The 23,380-nt window shown below is 35.2% G+C and overlaps 2 protein-coding genes across 3 annotated transcripts; one reads left to right on the top strand and one right to left on the bottom strand.

The window, feature by feature from the left end:
* Positions 1 to 4,212: 4,212 nt before the first annotated feature.
* On the bottom strand, positions 4,213 to 9,885 carry LOC113767038 (protein tesmin/TSO1-like CXC 3). 2 transcript variants are annotated; one of them, XM_027311208.1, is made up of 11 exons: positions 9,531 to 9,883; positions 7,710 to 7,870; positions 7,339 to 7,601; positions 6,890 to 7,206; positions 5,986 to 6,470; positions 5,822 to 5,896; positions 5,505 to 5,679; positions 5,320 to 5,415; positions 5,180 to 5,246; positions 4,829 to 4,991; positions 4,213 to 4,745 (listed from the first exon to the last, which is right to left on the bottom strand). In XM_027311208.1, exons 1-11 carry the CDS (start codon positions 9,648 to 9,650, stop codon positions 4,397 to 4,399), a joined length of 2,271 nt encoding a protein of 756 aa, XP_027167009.1. In that variant the 5' UTR covers positions 9,651 to 9,883; the 3' UTR covers positions 4,213 to 4,396. The 2 variants fall into 2 exon arrangements, with proteins under 2 accessions (XP_027167009.1, XP_027167008.1); XM_027311207.1 differs by having other exon boundaries at positions 6,890 to 7,601; positions 9,531 to 9,885.
* A 7,142-nt stretch (positions 9,886 to 17,027) lies between these two features.
* LOC113765293 (protein XRI1-like) lies at positions 17,028 to 20,490 on the top strand. Its single transcript, XM_027309419.1, has 9 exons — positions 17,028 to 17,295; positions 18,147 to 18,202; positions 18,287 to 18,406; positions 18,704 to 18,843; positions 19,040 to 19,103; positions 19,188 to 19,290; positions 19,393 to 19,433; positions 19,614 to 19,697; positions 19,849 to 20,490. The coding sequence occupies exons 1-9, from the start codon at positions 17,276 to 17,278 to the stop codon at positions 20,121 to 20,123; spliced, it is 903 nt and encodes a 300-aa protein (XP_027165220.1). The 5' UTR covers positions 17,028 to 17,275; the 3' UTR covers positions 20,124 to 20,490.
* The last annotated feature ends 2,890 nt before the right edge of the window (positions 20,491 to 23,380 follow it).

Genomic DNA, 23,380 nt, shown 5'->3' with positions numbered 1-23,380 from the left:
TTTTATTCTTTTTTTTACCCCCACTAGACTTTGTGTTTCAGCAAGTGCCTAAATCTCTTGCTACATTTATTTTCCAACTAAAAGTTCTATAATCTAGACACACCATGAGGGGTGGCTCCAATATATTTTGTTTGGTTCATAAGCTAATCCGAATGTAGTACAATGTAAGTAGCACATCCAACCTAAATCAGGCCACAAATGATTGGACTTATGAATGAACGATATTAGGATAATACATGTGTTTTTATCATGTTACATCAATCCACAATGGATAAAGACAATTTGGTTCAGCTAAATTTCCATATTGTTCTTCATCCCTCCAAAGAAACATATTGATGTTACTTGCCACCAATTTGTACCATGCTTTGAATTAACTCTTGCTTGCTTGCTGGCCTTCACCGACAAACTTGCTCTGGTCTCTTCTCTTTTCTCTTTCTCTTTCTCTCTCCGATATTATTAGGGCTATGGAAAAAAGTAGATGAGGGGCAGTTCAAAAGTCTAAATAGCCTTTGGAATCCATACCCTTTCTATCATCCACGAAGGCATACTCATCAAGCATCCTCCATTCCTGCTACCAACTAATATGAACAGCTTGTCCACGAAACCTGAAAAGCATATTAGAGGCAAAAAAAAGTTAGGTGATGGGGTCTCACGAAAAAGAAAGAATCCAAATGTTGTTTTTGTTTTCTTGTGCAATGGACAGCAATTGCGCCCATGTTCCCCCACTAAAGATTCTGATGAAAGGTGTAAAACTGTAAACTGGTATGATAATTTAGCTGTCTTTTCGGCTATCAAAGGAAAAAAGAATGATCACCCCCTAGCCCACAGCTTTGCTCTTCCGTGTAAGTTGAAAATTCATGGTCCCCAAGGCCATTTCCATGTTCCCTGCATGTAGCTCAATGGTCAAATGGTACAACTAGGAAATATGGACAAGAACACTACTATGATTTTGAGTTCCATCCATCACTACAGAAGGTGGAGTTTGGCTGAAATAGTTTGAAGGTCATGGTCTTCTAGCTTAGTCCTAGTTCTTGATTGCCAAAAAAGCAAATAATGATTCTCTTTTGGTTGAAATAGTTGATTATCCTAGGGCGGAACACTTAACACAATCATTCTTTTTATTAGGATCGTGAAATGATGTGCTCAAAAAGATCAGAAGTTCAATTCCTTCTAATAAGCCACGGTGAAATCATTCAATTCTCCCCCTTTTTTCTTTTGGTAGAAAGAAAATTTTGATTGAATTCGACTTTAACCACCGTCAAAAGTCAGAATATGCTTTCGAAATCATACTTTTTTACGAGGATGCGGTCCGTTCTCGCCAATTCTCTATGTTTGCATGACTACATTTTTTATTTGTTGCGGGTAGATGCAGTCCCATAATTTATGATCCATTTGAAGAAGTTTAGCGTACCAAACTCGCACACAAAAATGAGGGGAAATATAAGATTGTATATATATAGCCTGAATTGGGTTGGAATCTTAATGGGCTAGGCTTCACTAATTCAAGCTGCCCTTACTCTGAAATTAGGACTTGGGAAATTCAGAGTGCGTTGGAGTAACACGTACTGGGGCCATACATTAATGGGCCAGGACTCTAGCCCCATAGTTTGATGGGCAAAACTAAACTAACGCCTCCAAGTTTGGTGATTCTACAGACCCAAGAAAAATCCAATTATGACCTTTTACTCTACAACGCCTTAATTTTTTGTCTCTTTTTTTTTTTTTTTTTTGGGTCTGGGTCATATATATATATGATGGTCATCAATGATTCAGTTACTTTTTGGCAAAATCTCTTGTTTTAGAAAATTTGTGAATTTGTTGTTAAAGATGTAAACTAGACAATGTATTATTAAGGATGGTTCTCCATGTTCGAGGGACTAAAAGCCCAGCTGTTAATACATCTTTCCTTTGGCTTCTTAGCATAATCCAATCTTTTTATTTTTCTGTCTTCTGGTATCAGTTCTTTTCTTCATTTCCTCTTTTCAAGCAGAAAATTTTGTAGCTCCAGGACAATAGAATTTGTCAAACAAGATCAGTGTTACTTCCTTGTAAGCCAAGGTAAGTGTATCAGAACATCAATCACAGGATTAATCCTTGTAGAAAGGGGAAAAGAAACCATCCTTTCTTGATTAAAAGTTGATAACTATTACAACAACCAGACCATTTTACAGCAACAAAAGGGGCAAGCTCGGAGTCAACTGAGCCAAGAAATACTGAAGAATGCCCCTGCCAGGATGCGGAATCAACTTCTGCTGTTTCTTCGATCAGGCCAGAGACATCCGAATAGTCGCGACGAGGAAGAGAAACTCTTTTAACTGTTTGGACTTGCAGACTTGATGCCACTAAAACAGATGAACTAATTGTCAGGGCATTGATCCAAGAAAGAACAATCAATACAAGGAAAGAAGAAAGTTATCTGTTGAAGACTGTCCAGGTACACAAGCAACAAATGGTGATTGAGATTGTGCATGGCCCCTTGATCCACCATCCACTGCTTGAACCAATGCAAACCACGGAGTTTTAAGCACTTTTAGCTAAGGAAGTCCATTGCAGCATTCTTAACTGACAGAATTTTCAGAATTTTCTGGTTAGTAATCAAAAGTTTCTGTGGCACTGGTTAGGCATTGAAGTAACGTGGCATCCTTGAGCAACCAATACCTTCTTCTCCGGGGATGCAACAGGGCTTGTTATCCCCATTTTGGTGTCCAACGTACCATAAAAGAGCAGGACACAAGCACCCAAAAGAGGCACCATTTTGAAGCTGTTTAGAGATGAACTGGTATTTTGCCTGTGACTTAGCATGATTTTATTTATTTATTGTGAATTTGCGCAAGCATGAATAGTTTAAATAAAACAATTAACAATGATCCTACATGTTCATTCTTATTAATTTTAGAAAATTGATGTATTTTAAATGTTTAACTATTATAGTATTTTTAAAACTTCTTTGTATAATTTTGTTATAATATAATAATATTCATCAAATATTATCATGAATGTCAAACAATCGATAAATTTTTTTTTAGATAATTAAAATTTTTATAATGACCATAAAAAACCTAGAATTACGTGTTCGTAGTTAATAAAGTACAAAAGATCTAGCAATTTATTTTCTTCATCAACAAATGTTTGGTTTTTGACAACATTAATCAATCTATTGGTGTAATAGTTAATTTTTTTTACACCGTGTTAATCTATATGGATAAAAAAATTATACAAATTTATCAAAAAAGATTACATTATTACAAGAGAGGGGAACCATAAGAACAAATAATTCAAAATTTATTTAAAAAGATAAAGTTGTTAGAAGAGAAAGATACTATAAGAAAAACTAATTATAAAATAGTTGGATACAAATATTATGGATGCTAAGGATGTGTTTCGATTGCCATTTCTCAAAGAAAAATTGTTACGTTGTCCGTGAACACATTTTTCAATCACTTTTTTACCTCACATATATCAAATCACTATAGTAATTTTTTTACAAAATATCCAAAAAAATGCAATGCAAACAAGGCCTAATTATTTAAAAAGATAATGTTGTTAGAAGAGAAAGATACTATAAGAAAAACTAATTATAAAAGTATTGGATACAAATATGGTAAAACCCAAGTGTCCAAATAACTAGTTAATTCTCTTCAATTAAGCTTGTCACGTAAGAGAGAATATGGACAATTAAAATAATTAACACATACACACACACACACAAAAACACAATAACATTTTGATTTTTTCATAATACCTTCTTCTTTTCTTTTTTGTGATTTTAAGAATGTGCATATAGGATTACGCATAGGAGGAATCCACCCTTCTTAAATTGTAGCACTTTTCAAAAAAATTAAGGATACACATTAAGCAACTGGTTCGGTATAACGACCATAGAAATTTTCCTAATATGCTGCTTTTTAAACATGTTTTTTTTACAAGCAGAAGCCCAAATTCTGAAATAGATAGTCCCAACTCCCAACTATCATGAATTGTTGCTTTTCAAACAAATAAATATAACCCTATAACTACTTGCTAGCGAGACCAAAAGAGTGGCGTTCTTTTTCAATTTTTTGCCTTGGTCATCTTTTCTTACGAGTCACACTGAGAAAATGCAGCAAGGCGCATCGGAATCTAGACAAGCAAACTTACCATCAGCTTCCACCTTCCTACTTATTAGCCATCAGCTTTGTATCAATGCTTTCTAAAGCTTATATATCATAATCACGGATTGAAAGTCTCTCTACAAAGGATGATAAACACTATACGGTACATAGTTGTGATTGAAACAAGACAGATATTTTACAGGGACAAAGGGGGCAAGCTCAGAGTGCAACATGACTGAATATCATGACTAAAAGCTACAATAACTATTTAAAAGTTTCCTTCATTCACCCAACAGAATGATATCTCAATGCTTAGGAGTGAGTGAAGGAAATGCAGGAATAGACTGCAAAATCAACTTCCTGCTGCTTCTGCGACCTGGAGACATCTCAAAGTCACAATGAGGTGGAGAAACTCTCTTACTATTAGGAGAAGCCAACTTGATGCCACCAATGGGAGATCCATTGCCTTGAAGAATCTCTGGCAGTTCGTCTTCCTGAACCGTTTGGAAGTGCTTATCAAACTTGGGCTGAGGATGTAAAAGGTTTGGCTTTGCTAGCCCTTGGATAGGATATAAACCCGATGAGGAGCCAATAGAAGGCAATGAAGATCGCGGTGGCTTTTTCTTTGAGGAAAAAGGAAGCTGGACAGATGGTCTAAGCAACAGAGTTGAACAATTATTAATAATACTGATGATTGCTAGAGCTTCCAATCAAAATACAGGATGTGTTTGTTGTACCTTCCAAACCGTAAAGGTGTTGCAGGTGGAGCAGATTCAGGGTTCTGCTGCTCTACATCTACCTGGATTGCAGTTTTATGTGGCTTCCTGTCCTTTACAGTCTTCTCCAGCGCATCTGTTTCATCTTCTTCTAATTCAGCTTCTGTGCCTATGTATATAGAGCCTGAAGCAGGAGAGTATAAAACTTCAAACAGAATACTCATTGAAATATACACATGGAGTAACTAGATCAGACAAAGGGATTGGATAAGCCAGTCCTGCATTATCTCTTCCTTGTTCACAAAGAGGATTAGGGGGCTGGCTTAGATGGAACAGAATTGAAATACATTCAGAAGCTTAAGCCAAACTCACCATCCTTTCTACCAAATGCATTCTTACACCCTTCACATCTACAGTTAATAGAGCATCCAACACCACCCTTCAAAGAAACAACCAGATTTTTATCAGAAGCAAGGAAAAATAGGAGGAAGACAGAAAGGTGGGGAAAAGACCTGATAGCATTCACAGTATTTTTTGAGGCAACCAGATTTCTTGCAGTTACACCCTCTCTTATGTCGAGCTGAGGCAGGAGTCTTACTGGAGTCATCCTACAGTGAAAAATCTTCACATATTACTTTCAATCAAGCCAAAAAAGGAAAATGGTAAGTCCAGATTCAACTGCCCATCCCAACCTCACCTCAGTCAAAGAATCGGAACTCCTAATGACTTTGGGGGCAAAAGCAAGGGGGTTTCTGGACTCAATCTGCTTGCGAGTTGCAAGCACAGTGTCCTCATGAATAGGCTTATTGAAACATTCCTGACAGGAGCACGGCTCCACACAGTAGACACCAGCAGCAAAACATTCACAATAACTGCATGCAGAAGGAATTTTAAGAACACAAAAAACAGGAGAAAACCTGAAATACCAGATATTAGCCAACAGGAATTAATCAAAGCACATTGGTAATGAGAATCAAAAGAAACGAACTTACTGAGCACAAAGGATTTACTTACAGTTTCAAGCATTTAGATTTCTTACAATTACATCGCTTACAGCCCTCAGGTTCTCCAGAAACTTCCAATCTACGCCTGAGAATTAGGAAAAGGGTCAGACAGGACTATTGCAGAAAAAGAAACTTCAATATTATGATTAGTGCCATAAACTAAAATTAGCATACCTCTTCTTCTTTGGACTAATCTGATTGAACTCTTCATTTGCTATTAGGGCAGAAAGCTGGTTAGCATCTTCCGTAAGTGGAGCTGCATTTTCAATGGGATCCATGTCTGTCTCCGTAGACGTCAATGCCAAAGATTCATTAAATGATTCTTGACCAGCCATTATGGGCTGGAAATTAGCAGTTGAACTAGGTGCAATAACCAGTCTGCCTGCAACTGAGGCGTCCTGCTTCACAACCTTGAATTCCTTGGGAGTAGTTGCAAGAGCATTTAAATGCAAGCCAATTCCAGGTAAAATGCACCTGGATGAATCATTTCCAGACTTGAAAGGAACCAATTGCTTATCTGCGGAGGGTGTGTTTCCATCAGATTGAAGTAAAATGGAAGAAACAGAACTTGAGTTCTCCTCCAGGTGCTTTCTGCGAGCACCCGCCATCTCAAAAACAAGGCAACGTCTTCTCATTCCACGGTACAAATTTGAAACAGGCTACAAGAGAAGAAAAGAAACAAAATGAGAAAAGAAAAAGTAAAACATATTTGCTCCAAAAATTAGAAAATTGGCACTTTAAAGTTAACATAGCCATCCCTGGCAGTGAGTGCTTAGTAAAGAATACGTTATAGCTCAAAGCAAAATAAATCTGCTTTTACTCAATTAGATCTCATCTCAAGTTTCCGCAAACACAACTGCAACTTGATGGAAGTTTCCACTGCATTTCTTTTGGCGCAGGACAGTATCATCACAAACTCTACTTAATCTACTTAAATCAATCAATCTAAAAGGATCCATAGGTGATATTGTGTGCTAAGATGTATCCAAACCATTTTTACATGCAGACACATTTCTTGAAAAGCAAACATTTAAAGTGAAGTGCATCTTAGCAGCAAGTACGGGGATGCATTGCTGACCTCAGCATCCATTTTCTGACTGAGGCTCCCTTCCACGCACTCGCTGTTCAAAGAAGAACTGGTAATAACTTCTTCAGGCTCAGCAAATTCCATCACACAACTTCCTTCTCCTGGTTGAGTTGAAGGATTTTCGTTGTCAATTCCCTCGCCTTGGTGTTCAATACAACCAAATGTTTGCATATTCTGAATATTATTTGTGTTGTTGGTATGGAAGGCAGTTGTAGATCGCGGGGATTCATTAAAACTGTCAACATCCTTTGGTGTATCAAAATTTAGCAGATCAGCAGCATCAGAAATTAGACTCTCCCAATCGCAACCTGCGCCATCTCTACTTTGATTAGTTTGGCCTAATCCCTCAATACTGGATTCATTTGTAAATAAACCTTTTCCAGACACTACTAGAGAAAATGGAACTAATGGTCCAGCATTGGCATCAAATTCAGACAGACCTTTATTGCTAGCAGCGCAACTAGCCTTTGGGCTGGAGATGGGACTCTTGCAATCATAATTTAAAGACCGCACAAATTCAACTGCCAGCTGTGAGCAATCATAAGATGGCTCTATAGATGTCTCTCCAAGAGAATTCCCCGGATCAAAATTTTCCTGCTGCTCAGAGGAGTTATGGGCATATTTTACAATCCCTCCATTCCCATCAATTTTCTTCTGACTGTCAGAAGAAAACTCAGGTCTTGATGGGTCTACAAGTTGATGCCTGAAAGCAAAAATAAATATAGATCAATGGGCAAGGAGGCTTGCCATACTATAAATTGTGGAAAAAAGTGAAACTGCAGAAACTGATCAAAAAAGATTAATCTCTTACCTTCTAAGGAATCTGGACTCCTTAAGGGAACTGGCATGGGGTGACGTGAAAACAGATGGAAGGGATGCAAAACTGAGTGCATTTAGAGTTTGGGTAATGTGAACAGACTTTACCGGCTGGATAGGAGAAAGATTGTTCAGAAAGCTAAAGACTGGGGACTCCTGCACGATGGATGAAACAGAAAAACTCTCAGATGGAAGACAAGAAAAAGAAAGCACTGGAGACATCACGTGTTCATGGTAAAAACTTGAAACAATGAAGTACAAAGTACGCTAATGATGCCATCAGCATGACAAAAACATATTATTTTCAGCAAGGGAAGATGCAGGGAAAATGAGAAACAAAAATGGAGGGATTTTGCATGATTAATAAGAAGCCTTAAATTCATACAATTGGCCGCGGATGATTCAAAGCTCAAAATCAATACACATGAAAGTACTGTATCAGTAACACTTTGACATATAGAAAATCCAGTTAATCCACTAGAATAAAAAATATATAGTATCAGCATTGCAGTCACCATTTCTGCCCATTCACCTAAAGAATAAAAATCTTCTAGCTAGAAAGACTAAAAGCTGATTCGCAACACCTAGAAGCACACTGCAGACAACTTGTACAAGATAGTAGCACTTTTATAAACCCTAGCGTTGAAAGTATCCAAAACAAACTCAGATTACTTGTTTCCCCAAATTAACTAACAATCAATTTCTGAGAAGCATGACAAAATTGCAGATAAATGACCAAGATGCTAGACAGCATATTGCAGAGAAACATGAAAACCAGATTTTCAAAACCTTCCAGGTGACAAAATCAACAAATTACATACCGTTACCGAGACTACTTAAAGGTTAGATACCAAAAATATGACACGGCAAACTAAAAATTCCATATACAAATGATATAGAATAACCAAGTAACAAGAACCGTAGGCACGAGGCGAACTACCACTAACGAGCATTAAAGCAATGACACACAACTCCAATTTACTGACAAAATCACAGTCAGCTAATTCCAGAAGGAAAAAAAAAAGACTAATTACCAAAACCCAGAAGCCAAAAGACTTAAGGACGAAGATCAAGTAAAATAGTTGAGAAACACTAGAAAATCGCACACTAAGAACTGAAGGAAATCAGAATAGGGGCAAACAACAGCATCTTCAATCAAATTGAACAAATTCCACCTTAAGTGAAGCATAATCTGAAACAAACAACACTAACATATCAAACCTGTCAAAACCCATTTCTCACCAGTTCAGAAGCTGAAAAAAACAAGATAATGCATTAAAATAAATTAACAGAGCATGAGGTCAACTAACAAAAAGACCAATAAGCTCTAATTCATACATCAAAGCAGCCCAAAACCATTATCGAAAAAACTTTTTCCCTTAGAAATCACAGATCAATGACCAAATCCCTGACCTCAAATGCCAATCATAACCAAATTATTATCGCCAAAAAAAAAGACAAAAGTTTACCAATTTAGCAAAAACCCATTTCACAAAAACAATTCTGCTCCCCATTTCCCCAAAACATTTTTCACTTAAAAAAACCTGAAAATCGAATCTCCCATAACAAAGCCCAAGCATTACTGACTTACCACTCCCAAAAAGACAATAATTCATGAATTAAGCCAAATACTCATCTCAAAAACACTGCTAATCCCCATATACCACAAATCCAGCCCCCCTTTGCAAAATCCACATCTTAAAACCAAAAAAATACAGCTTTATTTTCTTTGCATGATCACCAAAAAAAAAAAAATCCCCCGCATAAAAAACTGACAAAATGCAAATTTAAAGTTAATTGAACTCAAAAATCAAACCTCAAATTTAGAAATTGGTGTATTGATCTGATTCTTGCTCCTCTCTGGAGTATCCATCACTACAACTTCTTTCTTTTTCCCCACTTCTTCTATTTCCTTCCTCTCTCCTTCTTCCCCCATATTGCCTTTCCTTCTGTCACTCTGTATATACAAATTATCTTAAATCTAATCTATTGTTCTATCAGATATGTATGGACATCTTACAGCAATTAGTCGCTCTCAAGTAAAACTCACACACAAACACACGCAGGAAAACACACAGTTTCCCTCTTGGAGTGAAGAAAGAGACGAATTTTAAGAAGAAGCGGGAAGGGGCCCTCTCCCCTCTAACCCATCTCCCCTGTTTACTAGACTATTGATTTTCTCGTGCTTGCTGATAAAAGAGACCGACCCTACCCACCCAACTCACACTACACACAGTCACACAGTGTAATAATGCAGAGGCGACGCCACCAGAGAGATAAAAAGAGGGAAAAAAGGGCATTTCAAAAGTAACGTAAACTACTATTGAATTGAATTGAGAGGATCCGGTAAAAATGAATTAATGCGTAACCTCTGGAAGTATTTGGACCAGGTTTGTCCCTTGGAAATCTTGGATTTCCATCTTCGTCCTTTTTCTTTTTCATGTTTTTTAAGGTTGTTTATTATTCCAGTTGGGATATTTTTTTATTATTGACTTTGTCCAAAGAAGTTATTGGAAATCCATGGATTTGTGCAAAACTGATTTGCTTTTAAATTTCAGTTACGGTTGACCCCCTAAATATTTGGTATTAAGTAGGTCAATGATTTTCAATTGTAATTCTTATTGATTTCTAATGCTAGAGACTAGAGTTAATGGGTATAAATACCTTGTGGTATTTTAGATTGAATAAAAAATAAGTATAGTACGAAAAAGAATTTGAACATAAGACCTTTAAGTCCAATTATTTGACAACTCATTCATACTATTATATGTTTTTAAACTAAAAAAAATGTGCATTGTTATTTCATAAAAGAAATTTGTAAATAAACATCATAACACTCATCCTTTGTTTTTTCACTTGATATTTGACCTTTTCTAATATCCATCTTAAATAAGCTACATAGTTATCCCTTAAATCACTATTAAAATGTTGGAGGATATTTTTTACTTTCCATAAAAATACCATGCCTCAGTAATGACCTTTTCATTTGGCATACCAATACACCTCTTACAAAAGTTATTTGTAAACTCACATGATTAATAAACTGTATAGGTTATTGCGATTTTAAAAGAGGGATTTTTAACTCCAATTTTTTTTAAAAAAAAAGAAGGGACGAGCAATTTGTAGAAATAAATTTTCTTCTTATTTCATTGATAGCTACTTTTTAGAAATTATATTTAGCAACTTTGTTTTTTATCTTTTTCGTATTTAAAGTAAGTTAATTACACATAAAAAATTTAATGAAATAGTTAGAAACAACTTAGAGATTCCATGTAAACAACTTATTAATTGTCCCGTGTTCAACAATTTGCTAAAAACAATAGAGTTTTAAATATATCTAATTTTCTTTATTTGTCAAAAGAAATGAGGAAAAACAAAATGAAAAAGACTAAACTCTTATCGTTCATGTATTTTCTCACGCCATCTTCAATCTTAGTTTTGGTCAACATAATGGACCCTTTTTCTTTTTTCATGAGACCTAATGAAGGACTCATTTACTTGTGAAAAAATGTTATTAGCAGTCAATCCCTTCGAGCTCTCTATTTAAGTGAAATAAAAAAATAATATCTTCAAGGATAAATATCTTTGGATTAAACTTTCGCTAAAATTTTTTTTACCAATACATCTTTTGATCACCATTTTACCTCATGTATATTAAATTATTACAGTACATTTTTCTACTATTTATTATCTGAATTATGCCCTTTTTTATACATTTTGAAGAATCTTCTACTATTCATTTATTTCTTAGATAGTTCCACAAGAGTTTTAAATTTCTCGGGGCCGGACAGTGATATAACCTTAAATTTCCCCTATTATTGGGAAAATTCGTGACTCGTGAATTGCATTAAATATCAATTGTGACGGAGTAGTGAACACGACACCCACCGTTATTAATACATATATATATCGATCCAGCCCCAAAGCCCAATTTGTTTTGGCGCGCTGCCGATTTCAAACAGCGGGTCGCCGGTCGCCTCGACGCTCCGTTACATGCCATGGTCCCCAACCCCGCCAGCTAATAGGGGTTTCCCATTTCCGACATTAAATATATGATTATACTACTACTACTATTGCTCCGAGGGCACACACTAGATTGAATTTTGGAGTACACGTCATTGGACCTTAAAATTCTCAGTCCCATCCCACCTTAGAATATCGGGTTGAGTTTTCACCAAATATTAGCCTATTTTTTTTTTCATGAACTTTGCGAAAGGAGAAGAAGAGCATGTATATAACTGAAAATACTCTTCTTCTTGCATTTCTAGTTTAAAAACAATGCTCCATTTGGACAAGCTGTTTTTGGAGTGTTTTTAAAAAATTTTACTGTAGCAGTATATATGAAAAACTTTTACTATAAATATTTTTTCAAATCTTTGATATATTGTATGAATGAGATGTTTTTTGAATTATTTTTATTTGTGTATTATTGTAGTATTGTATTTGAAAAAAATTATTTTTGAAAAAATAGCCTCATTTCCGCTTCAGAATTACCAAGATTGATGTTGAATTTCAAATATGAAGTGCTGTTCACCTTAAAATTGATCTTGGTCTCTTTTTTCTTTTTTGGGGGTCAAAAGAATTCGAAACAATGGAGTTATTTTCTGTAAACATATATTTGTCCTTGTGTAGCTAACAGGACCGAGTTCATCAGCACATGTCCTGTGTTTCTTCTAGTCTTCTGGGTTCTGGTTTCTTCTGCATGTTTTCTACACAGAAGACAAACCTCAAGAATTGAATATAATTTGGCATTTTTCCTGCGTCTTCCATCCAACATTTAGATCCAATCTAAAGGTGGTCCACTGGAATTTCACACTGGACACTAAACATATTATTAGAGAATTATTTTCACATCTACCTCTTATCCATTAGTCAGGTATTTTTTTTCACTGTAGTCTTATGTTGACCTGAGAAGGTAGAGAATTATACCCCAAAAAAAAATTCAAGTCTAAGAGTGTGAAGGGATCTTTTTACACATGCACATGGTAGAGTATTTCAACAAGCTCCCCTTTCATTAAAAAGAAAAAAAAAAAAAAAAGGGACAAGCTTATGTAAATTAATAAATTTCTTTTACCGTCCAATTGTATAACATATTTTTTACTTTTTCACTTTTATCATCATCAGCTCATCAACTTGGGAGTATGTTAATCAGAAACAAACAAGAATATTTCAAGAAACATGGGAAATCTATAGCAATCAGGCGATCTATGATTTTTATCTTTAGCTTTTCACTTTGTCAAATTAAATCTTGACATATTGGTTGGTGGTTCCTTTCCCTTTTATAACAAGGTGGCCCTCTTTGTATAAAGTCCTTCTGTTCTGTCACGTGATACCTCCATTTCCAACACTACTGAAAGCTCCAAAAGCCAAGCAAGTTTCAGACTTTTACCATAAAACTAGTAGTACTATAACATTCGTACTTTCTCAACCTCCCACATTCTCTGGAACAAGTGCTTACCATGCAAAAGAGCAGAGCACCAACCAACTAGTGTTTATCATCATAGTGTCAAGGCCATGCGTTGTCTCTGGCACGTGACACCTGGTCTGATCATCAGAAAACTCTTTGATCAGCCTTCAGCGGTAGAAGTACTGACTATACTGACCCAAAGTTGAAATGAAAAAGATTACTACTGTTCTTGAAAGTTAGATGATAAACATGTAAGTAATTTTATGATAAAATCCTCATTAAGTATTGATCAATTGTCTTCACTCTTGAAGACTTTTCAGGTTAGAGCTCAGATTCTACCTCTTATGGGAATATTAAATTAAGGCTTGTAGTTGACTAGGTGCATCAGCTACAAGTTTTGGCCGGGATCACGAACTTTAATATAGATTGATGCGATCACAACTTGCCAAGGACAAGAGAATAAGTCAAGTACAAGTTAAAAATTTAATTACTAGTAGACAATATGGGGTTTGGTCATTGTTAAATCTAGTCTAATGTTCACTCCAAAGCATGTATGCCCAGACAATGGTTGATGGTATTGTATATTCTTGCTCTTTGGCGAAGCAAAGGAAAAAGAGGGTTTTGTCTGACTTTGTTTACATTCATTGGCTTTAGCGCCACTTTGTTTCAACTGAAATACTGCAGATCGAGGACTTAGTGTCATCGCCTAATTTTGTCTGTCACCCCAACTGTTACATTTGGCAAGTAGGATTCGTGGACTTTCAACTCTAGTATTTGGTTTTATTTTACATTCCGCTGCAAGATTTGAGTTGAGCCAACGAACCAAGCGTAAATACTTTGGAATGTTGTTGACTCAGGTTAGATTAGTCGATCATTTGACAAGTGCTCTAACAGTTTGCTAGGGTAATCATCAATTGCAGCATCAAAAAAACTTGTTCTATAAACATAATACGTACGTTTGATCTGATCAAATTGTATTGGACGATTTCCAATAATTCGTTAATGAAATTTGCTTTTTATATATATTAAAAAATGGACCATCATAAGTAGTGACAATAATCTAGTCTACGCTCCTAATCAAGATTAGGATGTCAAAATATTGTCGTATTTTTTCTCAATCAAGCTTAATTAGATGCCAAAGCATTTTCCAATAGTTAATCTTGTAGCATCGTATTCCATTTAAATTTCTTCATCCATATGCTTTTGGGTTATGCTTTTTCTTTCAGTAAGGCTCACTTTGGCTCTCACATGCAAGAAAATAACATATCATCCGTACTATACGGTGAATTCAGTGACAATGGCCCCCCAAAAGGTTTGTGTAGTTGGTGAAAGTTGATCAATTTTCAGGATCCACTAGATAGATGGTCCCATAAACCTAAATGGTTGAACAACTATTTTACAACCTAATCAGTTAGTAGTATTTATATCATATACCCCAAATTTGATAAGTTAGGCAAGCTTTTGCTTTGTTCGTTCTCATTAATTTCATACATAAAAATTGATGATCTGTAACTTTCATGTGCATATTCATCGATGTGCACACACTTATTGTCCAACATTGCATCCTTGGTACAGTATTGTTTACTAACATGCACCATGCCGCTTGCGACCAATTTTAATTGAATTGGATTCAATAAATGGAGAGGATACGGTGCTCTCATTTGATCAATGGCAGACTGCAGTGGATTTTCAAAATCAAAACTGTGTTTTAACGTAAAAAGTTGTTATGATGAATTAAGGAGTGGATAAGTAACGGCTGGAATAAAATCCTTGCACATTTTAAAGGATGGCTGCATTTCAAGTTTGGATCATCATTCTGCTAAGGAACTTGTAATCGACAAAGGGAGCAAAACCGCTTATCAAACTGGAGAACAGGTTGAGATTATCGTAGACATGCGATTATAGATATTGGTTCCTGCGGTCCTGCCATGCCAATGTGAGGTACTGCTTTAATTTGGTGGTTTGATCTTTGGCACATGAAATTGTCAACGCAGTTGATCACAAAACATGGACAAAATGGTCTTACTTATCTGCTGTAAGCGTAGATGTTGACTTGCATTTTCGATCGATGGCATAAAATTTTTCAGGAGATGCATAAAATAGCAATCATATATCAATACAATGATTGGAAAACCATCGATGGTTATAAAGAAAGTTAAAGTGTTTGCTAGACCAAAGATGATACAAATTCGGGTTGATATGCATATTTTTATGGTTCAATAGGCACATAAAGTACATAAACTTGGAGTTTTTGGTTGAAGTAATCTACTTCTTAGAACATAATTTCAAAGTAATACTCCTTCAAATTTTATTCTCTTGTTAATCCACTTATTGCCATGCAGGCTCCCATCAAAATAAAAGAATCAATTGTAATTATGTTCTTTTTTATATTATATGGTTTTTTTTTATATATATTTGGTGCTCTATAGGCAAACTAAGAAAGGAAAACAAATCTATATATATTAATTAATGCTTTAAAATGATCAATTATCCCTTGAATTGCAATAATTTTGCAAAAAAAATTTATCCTTTCACGAAAACAATAACATCATGTCTACTATTGTGTACTTTTATGGCATAAAATAGCAAACTCATATTACACATATATCTCATCTTTTGACAATGTTGTTTTTGTTTCTTGCCTGTCATTTTTCCTCTCCAACATTACTCTTGATTGTTATATCACAAGTTTCTTTCTTTATTTGTTTGTATATGCAATAACATATATAAATGATGAACTATTGACTTTATACATTTCAAGAAGTTTCGAAAAATTCAGATAGTATGACACATTAATTAGTAAGTATTTCAAAATAATGATCATAATTTGATGTGAACATAAAAGTTCCATTTTAAAGGAAAAGTGAAATAATAAAAAAAATTTCTTGCACTTTGGAACCAATTGCAGATAATCTAAGCAAGTCATAATTAGCACTAGATTTAACACCGAGGTTAGTTAATAATTGACATTTGGAAGAGTTATTATCGTGCGTTTGAAGAGTGAAAAATCATGAATTAATACAATAGATCTGCAAAGATTTTCAGTTTATCTATATGGCATTTCATCATACAAATGGAAAGAAAATTTTTAGTAATTATGACCATTTAAGAAATTTCCAAATATATTAAGAATTTCGTTGAAGTAGACAGTCAATAATAAATAAAGAAGAAGTTTTATTCACTTTGGAGATTGTAGACAAGTAGTAAAATTTGAACCAACTACAATAATTGTGGATTCATCTAATGTGAATTAGCAACTAAGCTCCTAATAGGAATTATTAACATTTTAATAGGGACTGTACCTCTCAAAAAAAAAAAAAAGGAAAGAAAAGAAAGAAGATAAGAGGAAATTAATTTGAATCTGCATTAGTTTAGAAATATTTTTTTAAGAAGAAGATTTATTGTGGCAATAAACTCCATAAACTTTTGTTAATCTGGCCCTCCAAATTAATAAATCAATAATATATCCACTAAGCTTTATACATTGAATTTTTTAAATATTCCCACTTGAAAATCTAAGCTATATCATTATAGTCCCTGAATTTACAAATTTTGGTCATCTCCCTCAATGATAAGAATCGATGTTTGCCCACGAGGGACCAAACTCTTTGGTCTCCGGCGCTTAGGTGACTGCAATACAATATCTTCTTGTCGTAAGAAAAATTGATAAAAGTTGAATTTCTCATTAGCATATACACGTATTTTGAGGACTTAATTACAAATAACCAGCTAGAGATTTTTTTTTTTATTTAAAAAAAAAGCCTAGTCAATAAGAGGAAAGCCCACTCGCCGGGGATTAACGTCAAAATCGGATTGAGCGGGTATATAACCCGACCCACGACCGCAACCACTAATATTTAAGTAACCAACTCAAAAAACCTGCCACTCCCCACTCCCCACTCTCAAGTCACCAATCACCATTACTATTATTTCTGTTTTTAGGGTTTATTTATTCACCATTTTTTGAGCTTTTCATTTTTTAAACTCCTTTTGTACCATTAATACTTTTCAGTGTTCGTTCTTGAGTTGTGTGTAGAATGTGGAAACATCGATCTAATTAAAACGGCTAGTTTTAATGCTTTGCCCATAAGAGGTAGCAGTGGATGTATCAGGCTTGATTTCTGAGGCAAACCAACAGCAAAAAGATAGCCCAAATGAATTACAACAATGATGAGTGAGTTCTGTAATAAGTTTCACTTTTTTGCTCTTATCATCCAATCTTGATTAGTGGACTCATTTTAGTTTCACTGATTTTTTGCTTTTTTTTTTTTTTCCCTTGGTCAGTCCTTCCAAAGAATCATAAAATTTTGTGGGACAGTGATGACTTTGTAATGGCTTCTTTGGGTTTTATTGTGGAAGTGATGGAAATGTGAGATGGGTTTTGCTTACTTTTGGTCAATCTTTAGTGGGTTCCTTTTGTTCTTGCTTAGTTTTTGATGGTTTGATTGTAGGAAGGGAAGAGGGTGGGTTGTGGCTAATGTTTCCTGGGCTCTTATTGCTTTTATGAAATTTATTTTTGATTTTCTTTTGTGGGTTTTGTAAGTTATCAAGACTTACAGAGAAAGAGTTTTGTTAATCCTACGTTTTGACTGGAAAAGTGCTACTCTACTTTGATTCATTGCTGAAGTGCATGTCATTGTGATTGTTTTCATTTCTATTGATTTTGGAATTGGTTGGATTATTTTGTCGTTTACCTTGTTCTAAGTAGATCCACTGCTTTTGAGGGACCCATTTTGTTGTTCATGGTACTCATTTATAATGTGGATCTGAAGTAACAGCACCTATACTGGAGAAATTGTGCATAATATGTCCTCATGTTCCATATTACAGTAGCTTAAGTGGATTCTTCAGATCTTTTTTCCCCCTTGTGTAATCACAAATGGATTCTGGCAATAGTGTACAACCTCATGTTCTGTTGATTTTTTAATTTGAGCTCTAAGTTTCGCTTGACTTTTGTTCTGTTGCTAGTCTGTAGTTTTAGTGTGTTAGTACTTAGTAACAATCCTATCCTGTTTGTTTTGATAGATACATGTGGGATTGGCGATGTGATGAGTATTGTCTTGAAGATAACGCTGACCTTGGTAAGTCATGCTTGTTTTTATGTTTTTGGTTCATGTGATACCTGAAAGAAGCATTGTCTTCTAATATTTTGGTTGTTTGAGCAGATATATCAAATTGCCTGTTGAGTGGAGATGGCCAAAATGAACATTTTCCGTATATTTTTAATGATGAAACTACTCCAATTAAAGCATGTGGAGATTTAGCTTACCATGTTAATGTCGATGGTAAGATGACTTTCTCTGCTGGTTTCGACTCTTTTTTTTAATTGCATTTCCTCAGGGCAGAACTATCTGTTGAAGAAAATGTAGTGTTCAGTTAATTTGTAAGTGCACTTTAATTTCACATGGATGGCTCTATTTGAGAGTCTGAGATCAAATTCCCTACAAGAAAGTAATACTGTCAATGTAATTCCTTTCACTTCAAAAATGATTCTGCACATCGTCTCACAGACACCAATTGCAGTGTTGGTTTTGAGCACAATGCAGCACATATTGTATCTAAGTTTGGAGGCTGAATTGCAGAAAACTCAAGCAAGGAATTAAATCAGTGCAAGGAGGCTTCTCTACAAGCAAAAAGGCGACGAACTCTACAGTTTGAGTCTGAAGATCTGGTAGCATCCTTCTGCAATGAGGGTATTTCATCCACGTATTTAAAATCAAAGGTTGGTGCTGGCTTGTTTGTTTCTTGGGCAATATCCATTGAGATCACTGTATTAGGTGACTATTGTTGATCATAATGTTCGTGTCAAACATTATCTACAAATATAAGATTCCCTTTGACATGAATATGGTAGTTCTTAGTTTCTGGTTGATATGTCATTTTATGTTGTAATGTATTTGCTTTGGTTTCCTGTGTAGGAGACAGAGGATTCTGTGGAAGAGGCTATATCTGAAATGTCAAATTGGGTTTCCGGATTTGCAGGTTAATGCAATTTCATTTTATTTTTAAGATGGATAACCATCAATTATATTTAGGTTATCCTGAGATGATTTTAGTGCTTTTCAGAAGGTACATCTGCATCTGGTGATGACATACTTGATCAGTCATCTGAAGGATGGCTTGCTGATTGCATCAATGATGCTGAAATTCAGTTCAGCTCCGAGGATATGTATGTTACTTGTTACTTCTAGCTTTTAAAATAGCACCAGCATTTTAAACCTCTTTTAATGAGAAAATATGTATCTAGACTAATCTCTCTTCTTGGCAACAGTAATTCTTCTGGTGCATCTGATGTCCAGATTGATGTTGCAGGTATATAAACATGTCCTTAGGTGATACCCTTGTGTGTTTTGTCTTCTTGTTCTTCTTTTTCTTTTTATTTTTATTTTTTTCACGTCCATATTCACAAATCTTTTCTAGCATATTCTTGTATGCTGTATTATGGTTTTAGTTCTTTTGACCCCTTCTTAAACAATAAGCATTCTGTGGTAGAACTTTGTGGCACACCACCTGAATATGAAGCTAATGCTATTCAAGAGCGACCTGTTCGGACCTGTAGAAATGTTGTTTTCAAAGGTTGTTCTCTTTTTCCTTGATTCTTGTCTCTAGTTTTCATGCGTATCCCATTGAGGTGGCAATAGCCCTTGATCCTGCTATTCATTCTTCATATAGAGATGCTGCTGTTTTATGTTGAACTAAATCTATCCAACTTTTTGTTAATACTCAGGTAGAAAATCATATATGCGGCCTCCTCCTAAGTTGGCTTCTTCAGTCGTCTACCCATTTGCATTTATTAAACCATGTGGCGTTCATGGGGATGTGACACTAAAGGATATAAACCAAAGGTTACGTGATCCACCATCAAAGCTGAAGCAAAACCAGGAAGACCCTTCTGTTTCTTATCCCACATCAGCCTTCTCTGGGAAACCTGTTGTTGGGAAAACTAAGATAAGGACTGAAGGAGGAAAAGGAAGCATTACAATTATGAGAACAAAAGGTTAATCACATTAAAGCTGGTTTAGCTTTTGTGGTTGTGGTGCTTGTTCCATCACTCTGTGGCAATCTTCATGTCTTATCCTGACATTATCAAATTGTACAAGCTAACTTCTTGGAGTTCATGAAAGAATTGTTTATGCTGGGAAACGGTTTTCATTATAAAGATATCTAGTATGGAGTTCATGCTGGTAGTATGACATTATAGAGGTTTCCTTTTCCATTGGAAACCTCTATTCATATTTTCTAGTCTCAGTCATGTGCAGAGCTTATTCTCGGTGTATCTTCTGTTGCATTAGATCTGGTACTCTTCTAGATCTGTCTCATGTTTTAGTGATTGATTGCATAATTGTGATTAAAGTAATGTTTTCTGGCTCGTGGTTAATCATCCATAGGAACTTGCATGTTTTTGAGTCCTTTATGACAGGGAAACAAGTTGGCTGAAGATTGATAGTATCATTTAAGCCGCCAGTTGAGATAAACTTCTGCAACTTTTATAACATTTGAGATCTCATTTGCATGGTACAGTTATCTGCCTTGACTAATGTGGACCAGTGACCATTGCAGCAGTTATATATTTGTAAAATGTAGGATATGTATGTGACTTAGTTATTCTGATAAATATGCAGTATTCCTCATTCTTTGGCAGTATCCAAAATGTCTAGCGTCCAAGTTACTTTTTCTTTGTCTGCCTTGGTTGATGTCGTGCTTTTGAAACTGAGGAGTTGTTTTTCCTCTTATCGTTCATTCCTGCAACTTTGTCCCTTCTGAAATGGATTTGCATGAACTAATCATGAATCGATATTTACTGAAATTTTCTGAGAGGATGACTATGGAATTGTCAATAGCGCTGCAAGAATATGACAGACAACATCATTTCCCATGTGATGCTTGGGAGGTTTTGCTTGTATTTATGTGTACTCTCGAAATGCTGCGGCACAAAGTAGCTTCAGGTCCATCTCTTGCAATAGGATAGAGTGCTAGACATGTTTAATCAACAACATTGTCCAAAATTTGGCTTGTTCAGCTGCCCTTTGTTTGATGAATCCAATTAACCTATTGAGAAGTTGGAGGGAACTGAACTACCTCCGAAAATATTTTAACAAATTATGGATGAAAAATACGTGCAAGAGTTTCATACCCATTACCTACACCCAAGCTGGTTTCAATGCAGCTTGATCTAAGAGCATTCTCCCTCTCTTTTGCATCATTATTGGCTGTGAGAAGTGATTCATACACTTGCCACATGCATAAATAAAACTAATTTTCCCAAAAATAGAGAATTCACTCAACCAACTTTCTTCGAGACTCTTGTGTACACTAAATTAATGCATATGACGGGAATACTTTATACTTGATTTGAGGTGATTCTTATTCCTAGAAACGATTTTGCATTAGATTGGATTTTTTTTTTAAAACTAGGTATTTGTCTATTCTACATCTACTCCTATTCTAGGAGGGATTCAACTGGGCCTATGAGGGGGTCAACGGGGACTAAACTACCATCGGACCAGACGGATGCACTCGTCTGGATTTGAAGTTGGTTGCGTTAGATTGGATATACCTAAGCATTTTATTTTCCTAGTTCTTGACGGAATCTTTGTTCCTAAGCAGCATCCAAGCCAATGATTCCACGTTATGATGTGTTTATTTCACTCTTTAATTGACAAAAAATGAAGAATGTAGAATATATATTCTCTCCCTTCTATCTTCAGCTATATGTTTTTACACCGTTTAATGTGTTCGAGCATTTATCTTCGGCTATAACTGATCCCACTACTTTTGGAGCATTGTCAATTTTTGCTTTAAACATCAAAGGGAAAGAAGAAAAAAGGCAATGTTCCTCCACGAGAATAATCCTAGGGAGATTCTTAGAACGAGAATCCAATTATATTTCGGATGCACGATTAAAGGGGTCTCAACTGGAATATCTCATGATTTGGTAACTTTTCCACTATTGCTAGCCCTCCATACGGTGGTGACCACATATCTCGTTGATGTTGTTGTATCTCATGTCTCAACTCAAACGGCTTCCGTGGAATTTGCAGATTAGGTCCTCAATTTATTGTTGGTGTCACTTGCGTTTCAAAACTAGCACATGAAATTCTATATTCTATATTCGGCATATTACCAAATACCAAGCCATATTCTAGTTGAGGTGTTGAGAATGGACAAAAAGCAACTTATTACTGTGTGCTTGCTGATCAAATATTACAATCAAACCAAAGAAGTTTCTTTTTTGCTACCAAAACAGGTGAAAATTGTATTTTGATGCTGAAAAATATGCTCGAATTGTGCTCTGGAACAGTTTACGTTTTAGTATAAGATTTTCTTTGCTTTATTTGGAAATCTTATTTGTTCTTCATGGATACACACGCAAGATAGAATTGTTCTTCCTATTTTTTGCTAAGAAAATTATTATATTTTGTGCATTTTTCTTTAAGTGACGATTTATAACGTGCCCAATAAATACGTAACTAATCACCTTTGATTTTAATCTCTCAATTAGATTTGAAAATAATATAGCCTCTAAAATGGAAGATTAGGATAATGCGCCACTTTCGTGTGATTGAAGATTTAACAAGAATAGTATTAAAAGACAAAATATCCAAATATCCCTTATTTAAAAAAAAAATTAAAAAACACGAGAAGTTACTTATCATTCAAGGCGTTTTTAACTTAACATAATTGTTTGATCTATGGATTACTAAATATTACTAAACCCAATTTGCTATATTGATTACTAAAACTGCATGATAAAGTGATTTTCAAATTTATGAGGGTGGATAAAAAATACCTACTCCTAAAAAATTGAAAAATCGAAACAATGAAGGATTTCTTGGAAGGGGCAAACACTGTTGACTATTACTAAATCTATTATCCATTTGTTCCCTTACATATAAACATTTTTTCAGTTTAACTTTGCTTCAAACTGACATCTACGTTGATCACCACTTGGACAGAGAACAAGAAAAACCAAGAACAACATTAAAATAATACTAAAAATGAAGAAGATTGTGATCGAGCCGTCCTCAGCATCTTCCTATGAAGCCAATTGACCAACCCACCAACCGAGAACAAAATAGTCCATCCAGTTGTACCTAGTTACAGGTAAATTGGTTGTAAGGACATGCACGGAATAGTACATTTGTTCTTTTCCTCTTTTTTTCGCATACTGTTCAGAAAGCCGTCGGTCACACATCAGAAAAAAAAATAATAATAAATTCTCATTCCAACAGAAAACACCTAAAACCCAAAAAAGAAGA

Source organism: Coffea eugenioides, chromosome 3, assembly GCF_003713205.1.
Source record: "Coffea eugenioides isolate CCC68of chromosome 3, Ceug_1.0, whole genome shotgun sequence".
NCBI lineage: Eukaryota > Viridiplantae > Streptophyta > Magnoliopsida > Gentianales > Rubiaceae > Coffea > Coffea eugenioides.
The sequence above is the reverse complement of the archived record's forward strand: the minus strand, read 5'-3'. Positions and strand labels throughout refer to the sequence as shown.

Excerpts from the sequence above, each read along its gene's own strand:
- LOC113767038 (XM_027311207.1), bottom strand. The coding sequence starts at position 9,650 with ATGGGGGAAGAAGGAGAGAGGAAGGAAATAGAAGAAGTGGGGAAAAAG. Across the intron at positions 7,602-7,709 it reads GAGTCCAGATTCCTTAGAAG|GCATCAACTTGTAGACCCAT; the intron begins GTAAGAGATTAA and ends TTTTGCTTTCAG. Across the intron at positions 5,897-5,985 it reads ATTAGTCCAAAGAAGAAGAG|GCGTAGATTGGAAGTTTCTG; the intron begins GTATGCTAATTT and ends CCTAATTCTCAG.
- LOC113765293 (XM_027309419.1), top strand. The coding sequence starts at position 17,276 with ATGAATTACAACAATGATGA. Across the intron at positions 17,296-18,146 it reads ATGAATTACAACAATGATGA|ATACATGTGGGATTGGCGAT; the intron begins GTGAGTTCTGTA and ends TTGTTTTGATAG. Across the intron at positions 18,844-19,039 it reads CCACGTATTTAAAATCAAAG|GAGACAGAGGATTCTGTGGA; the intron begins GTTGGTGCTGGC and ends TTTCCTGTGTAG.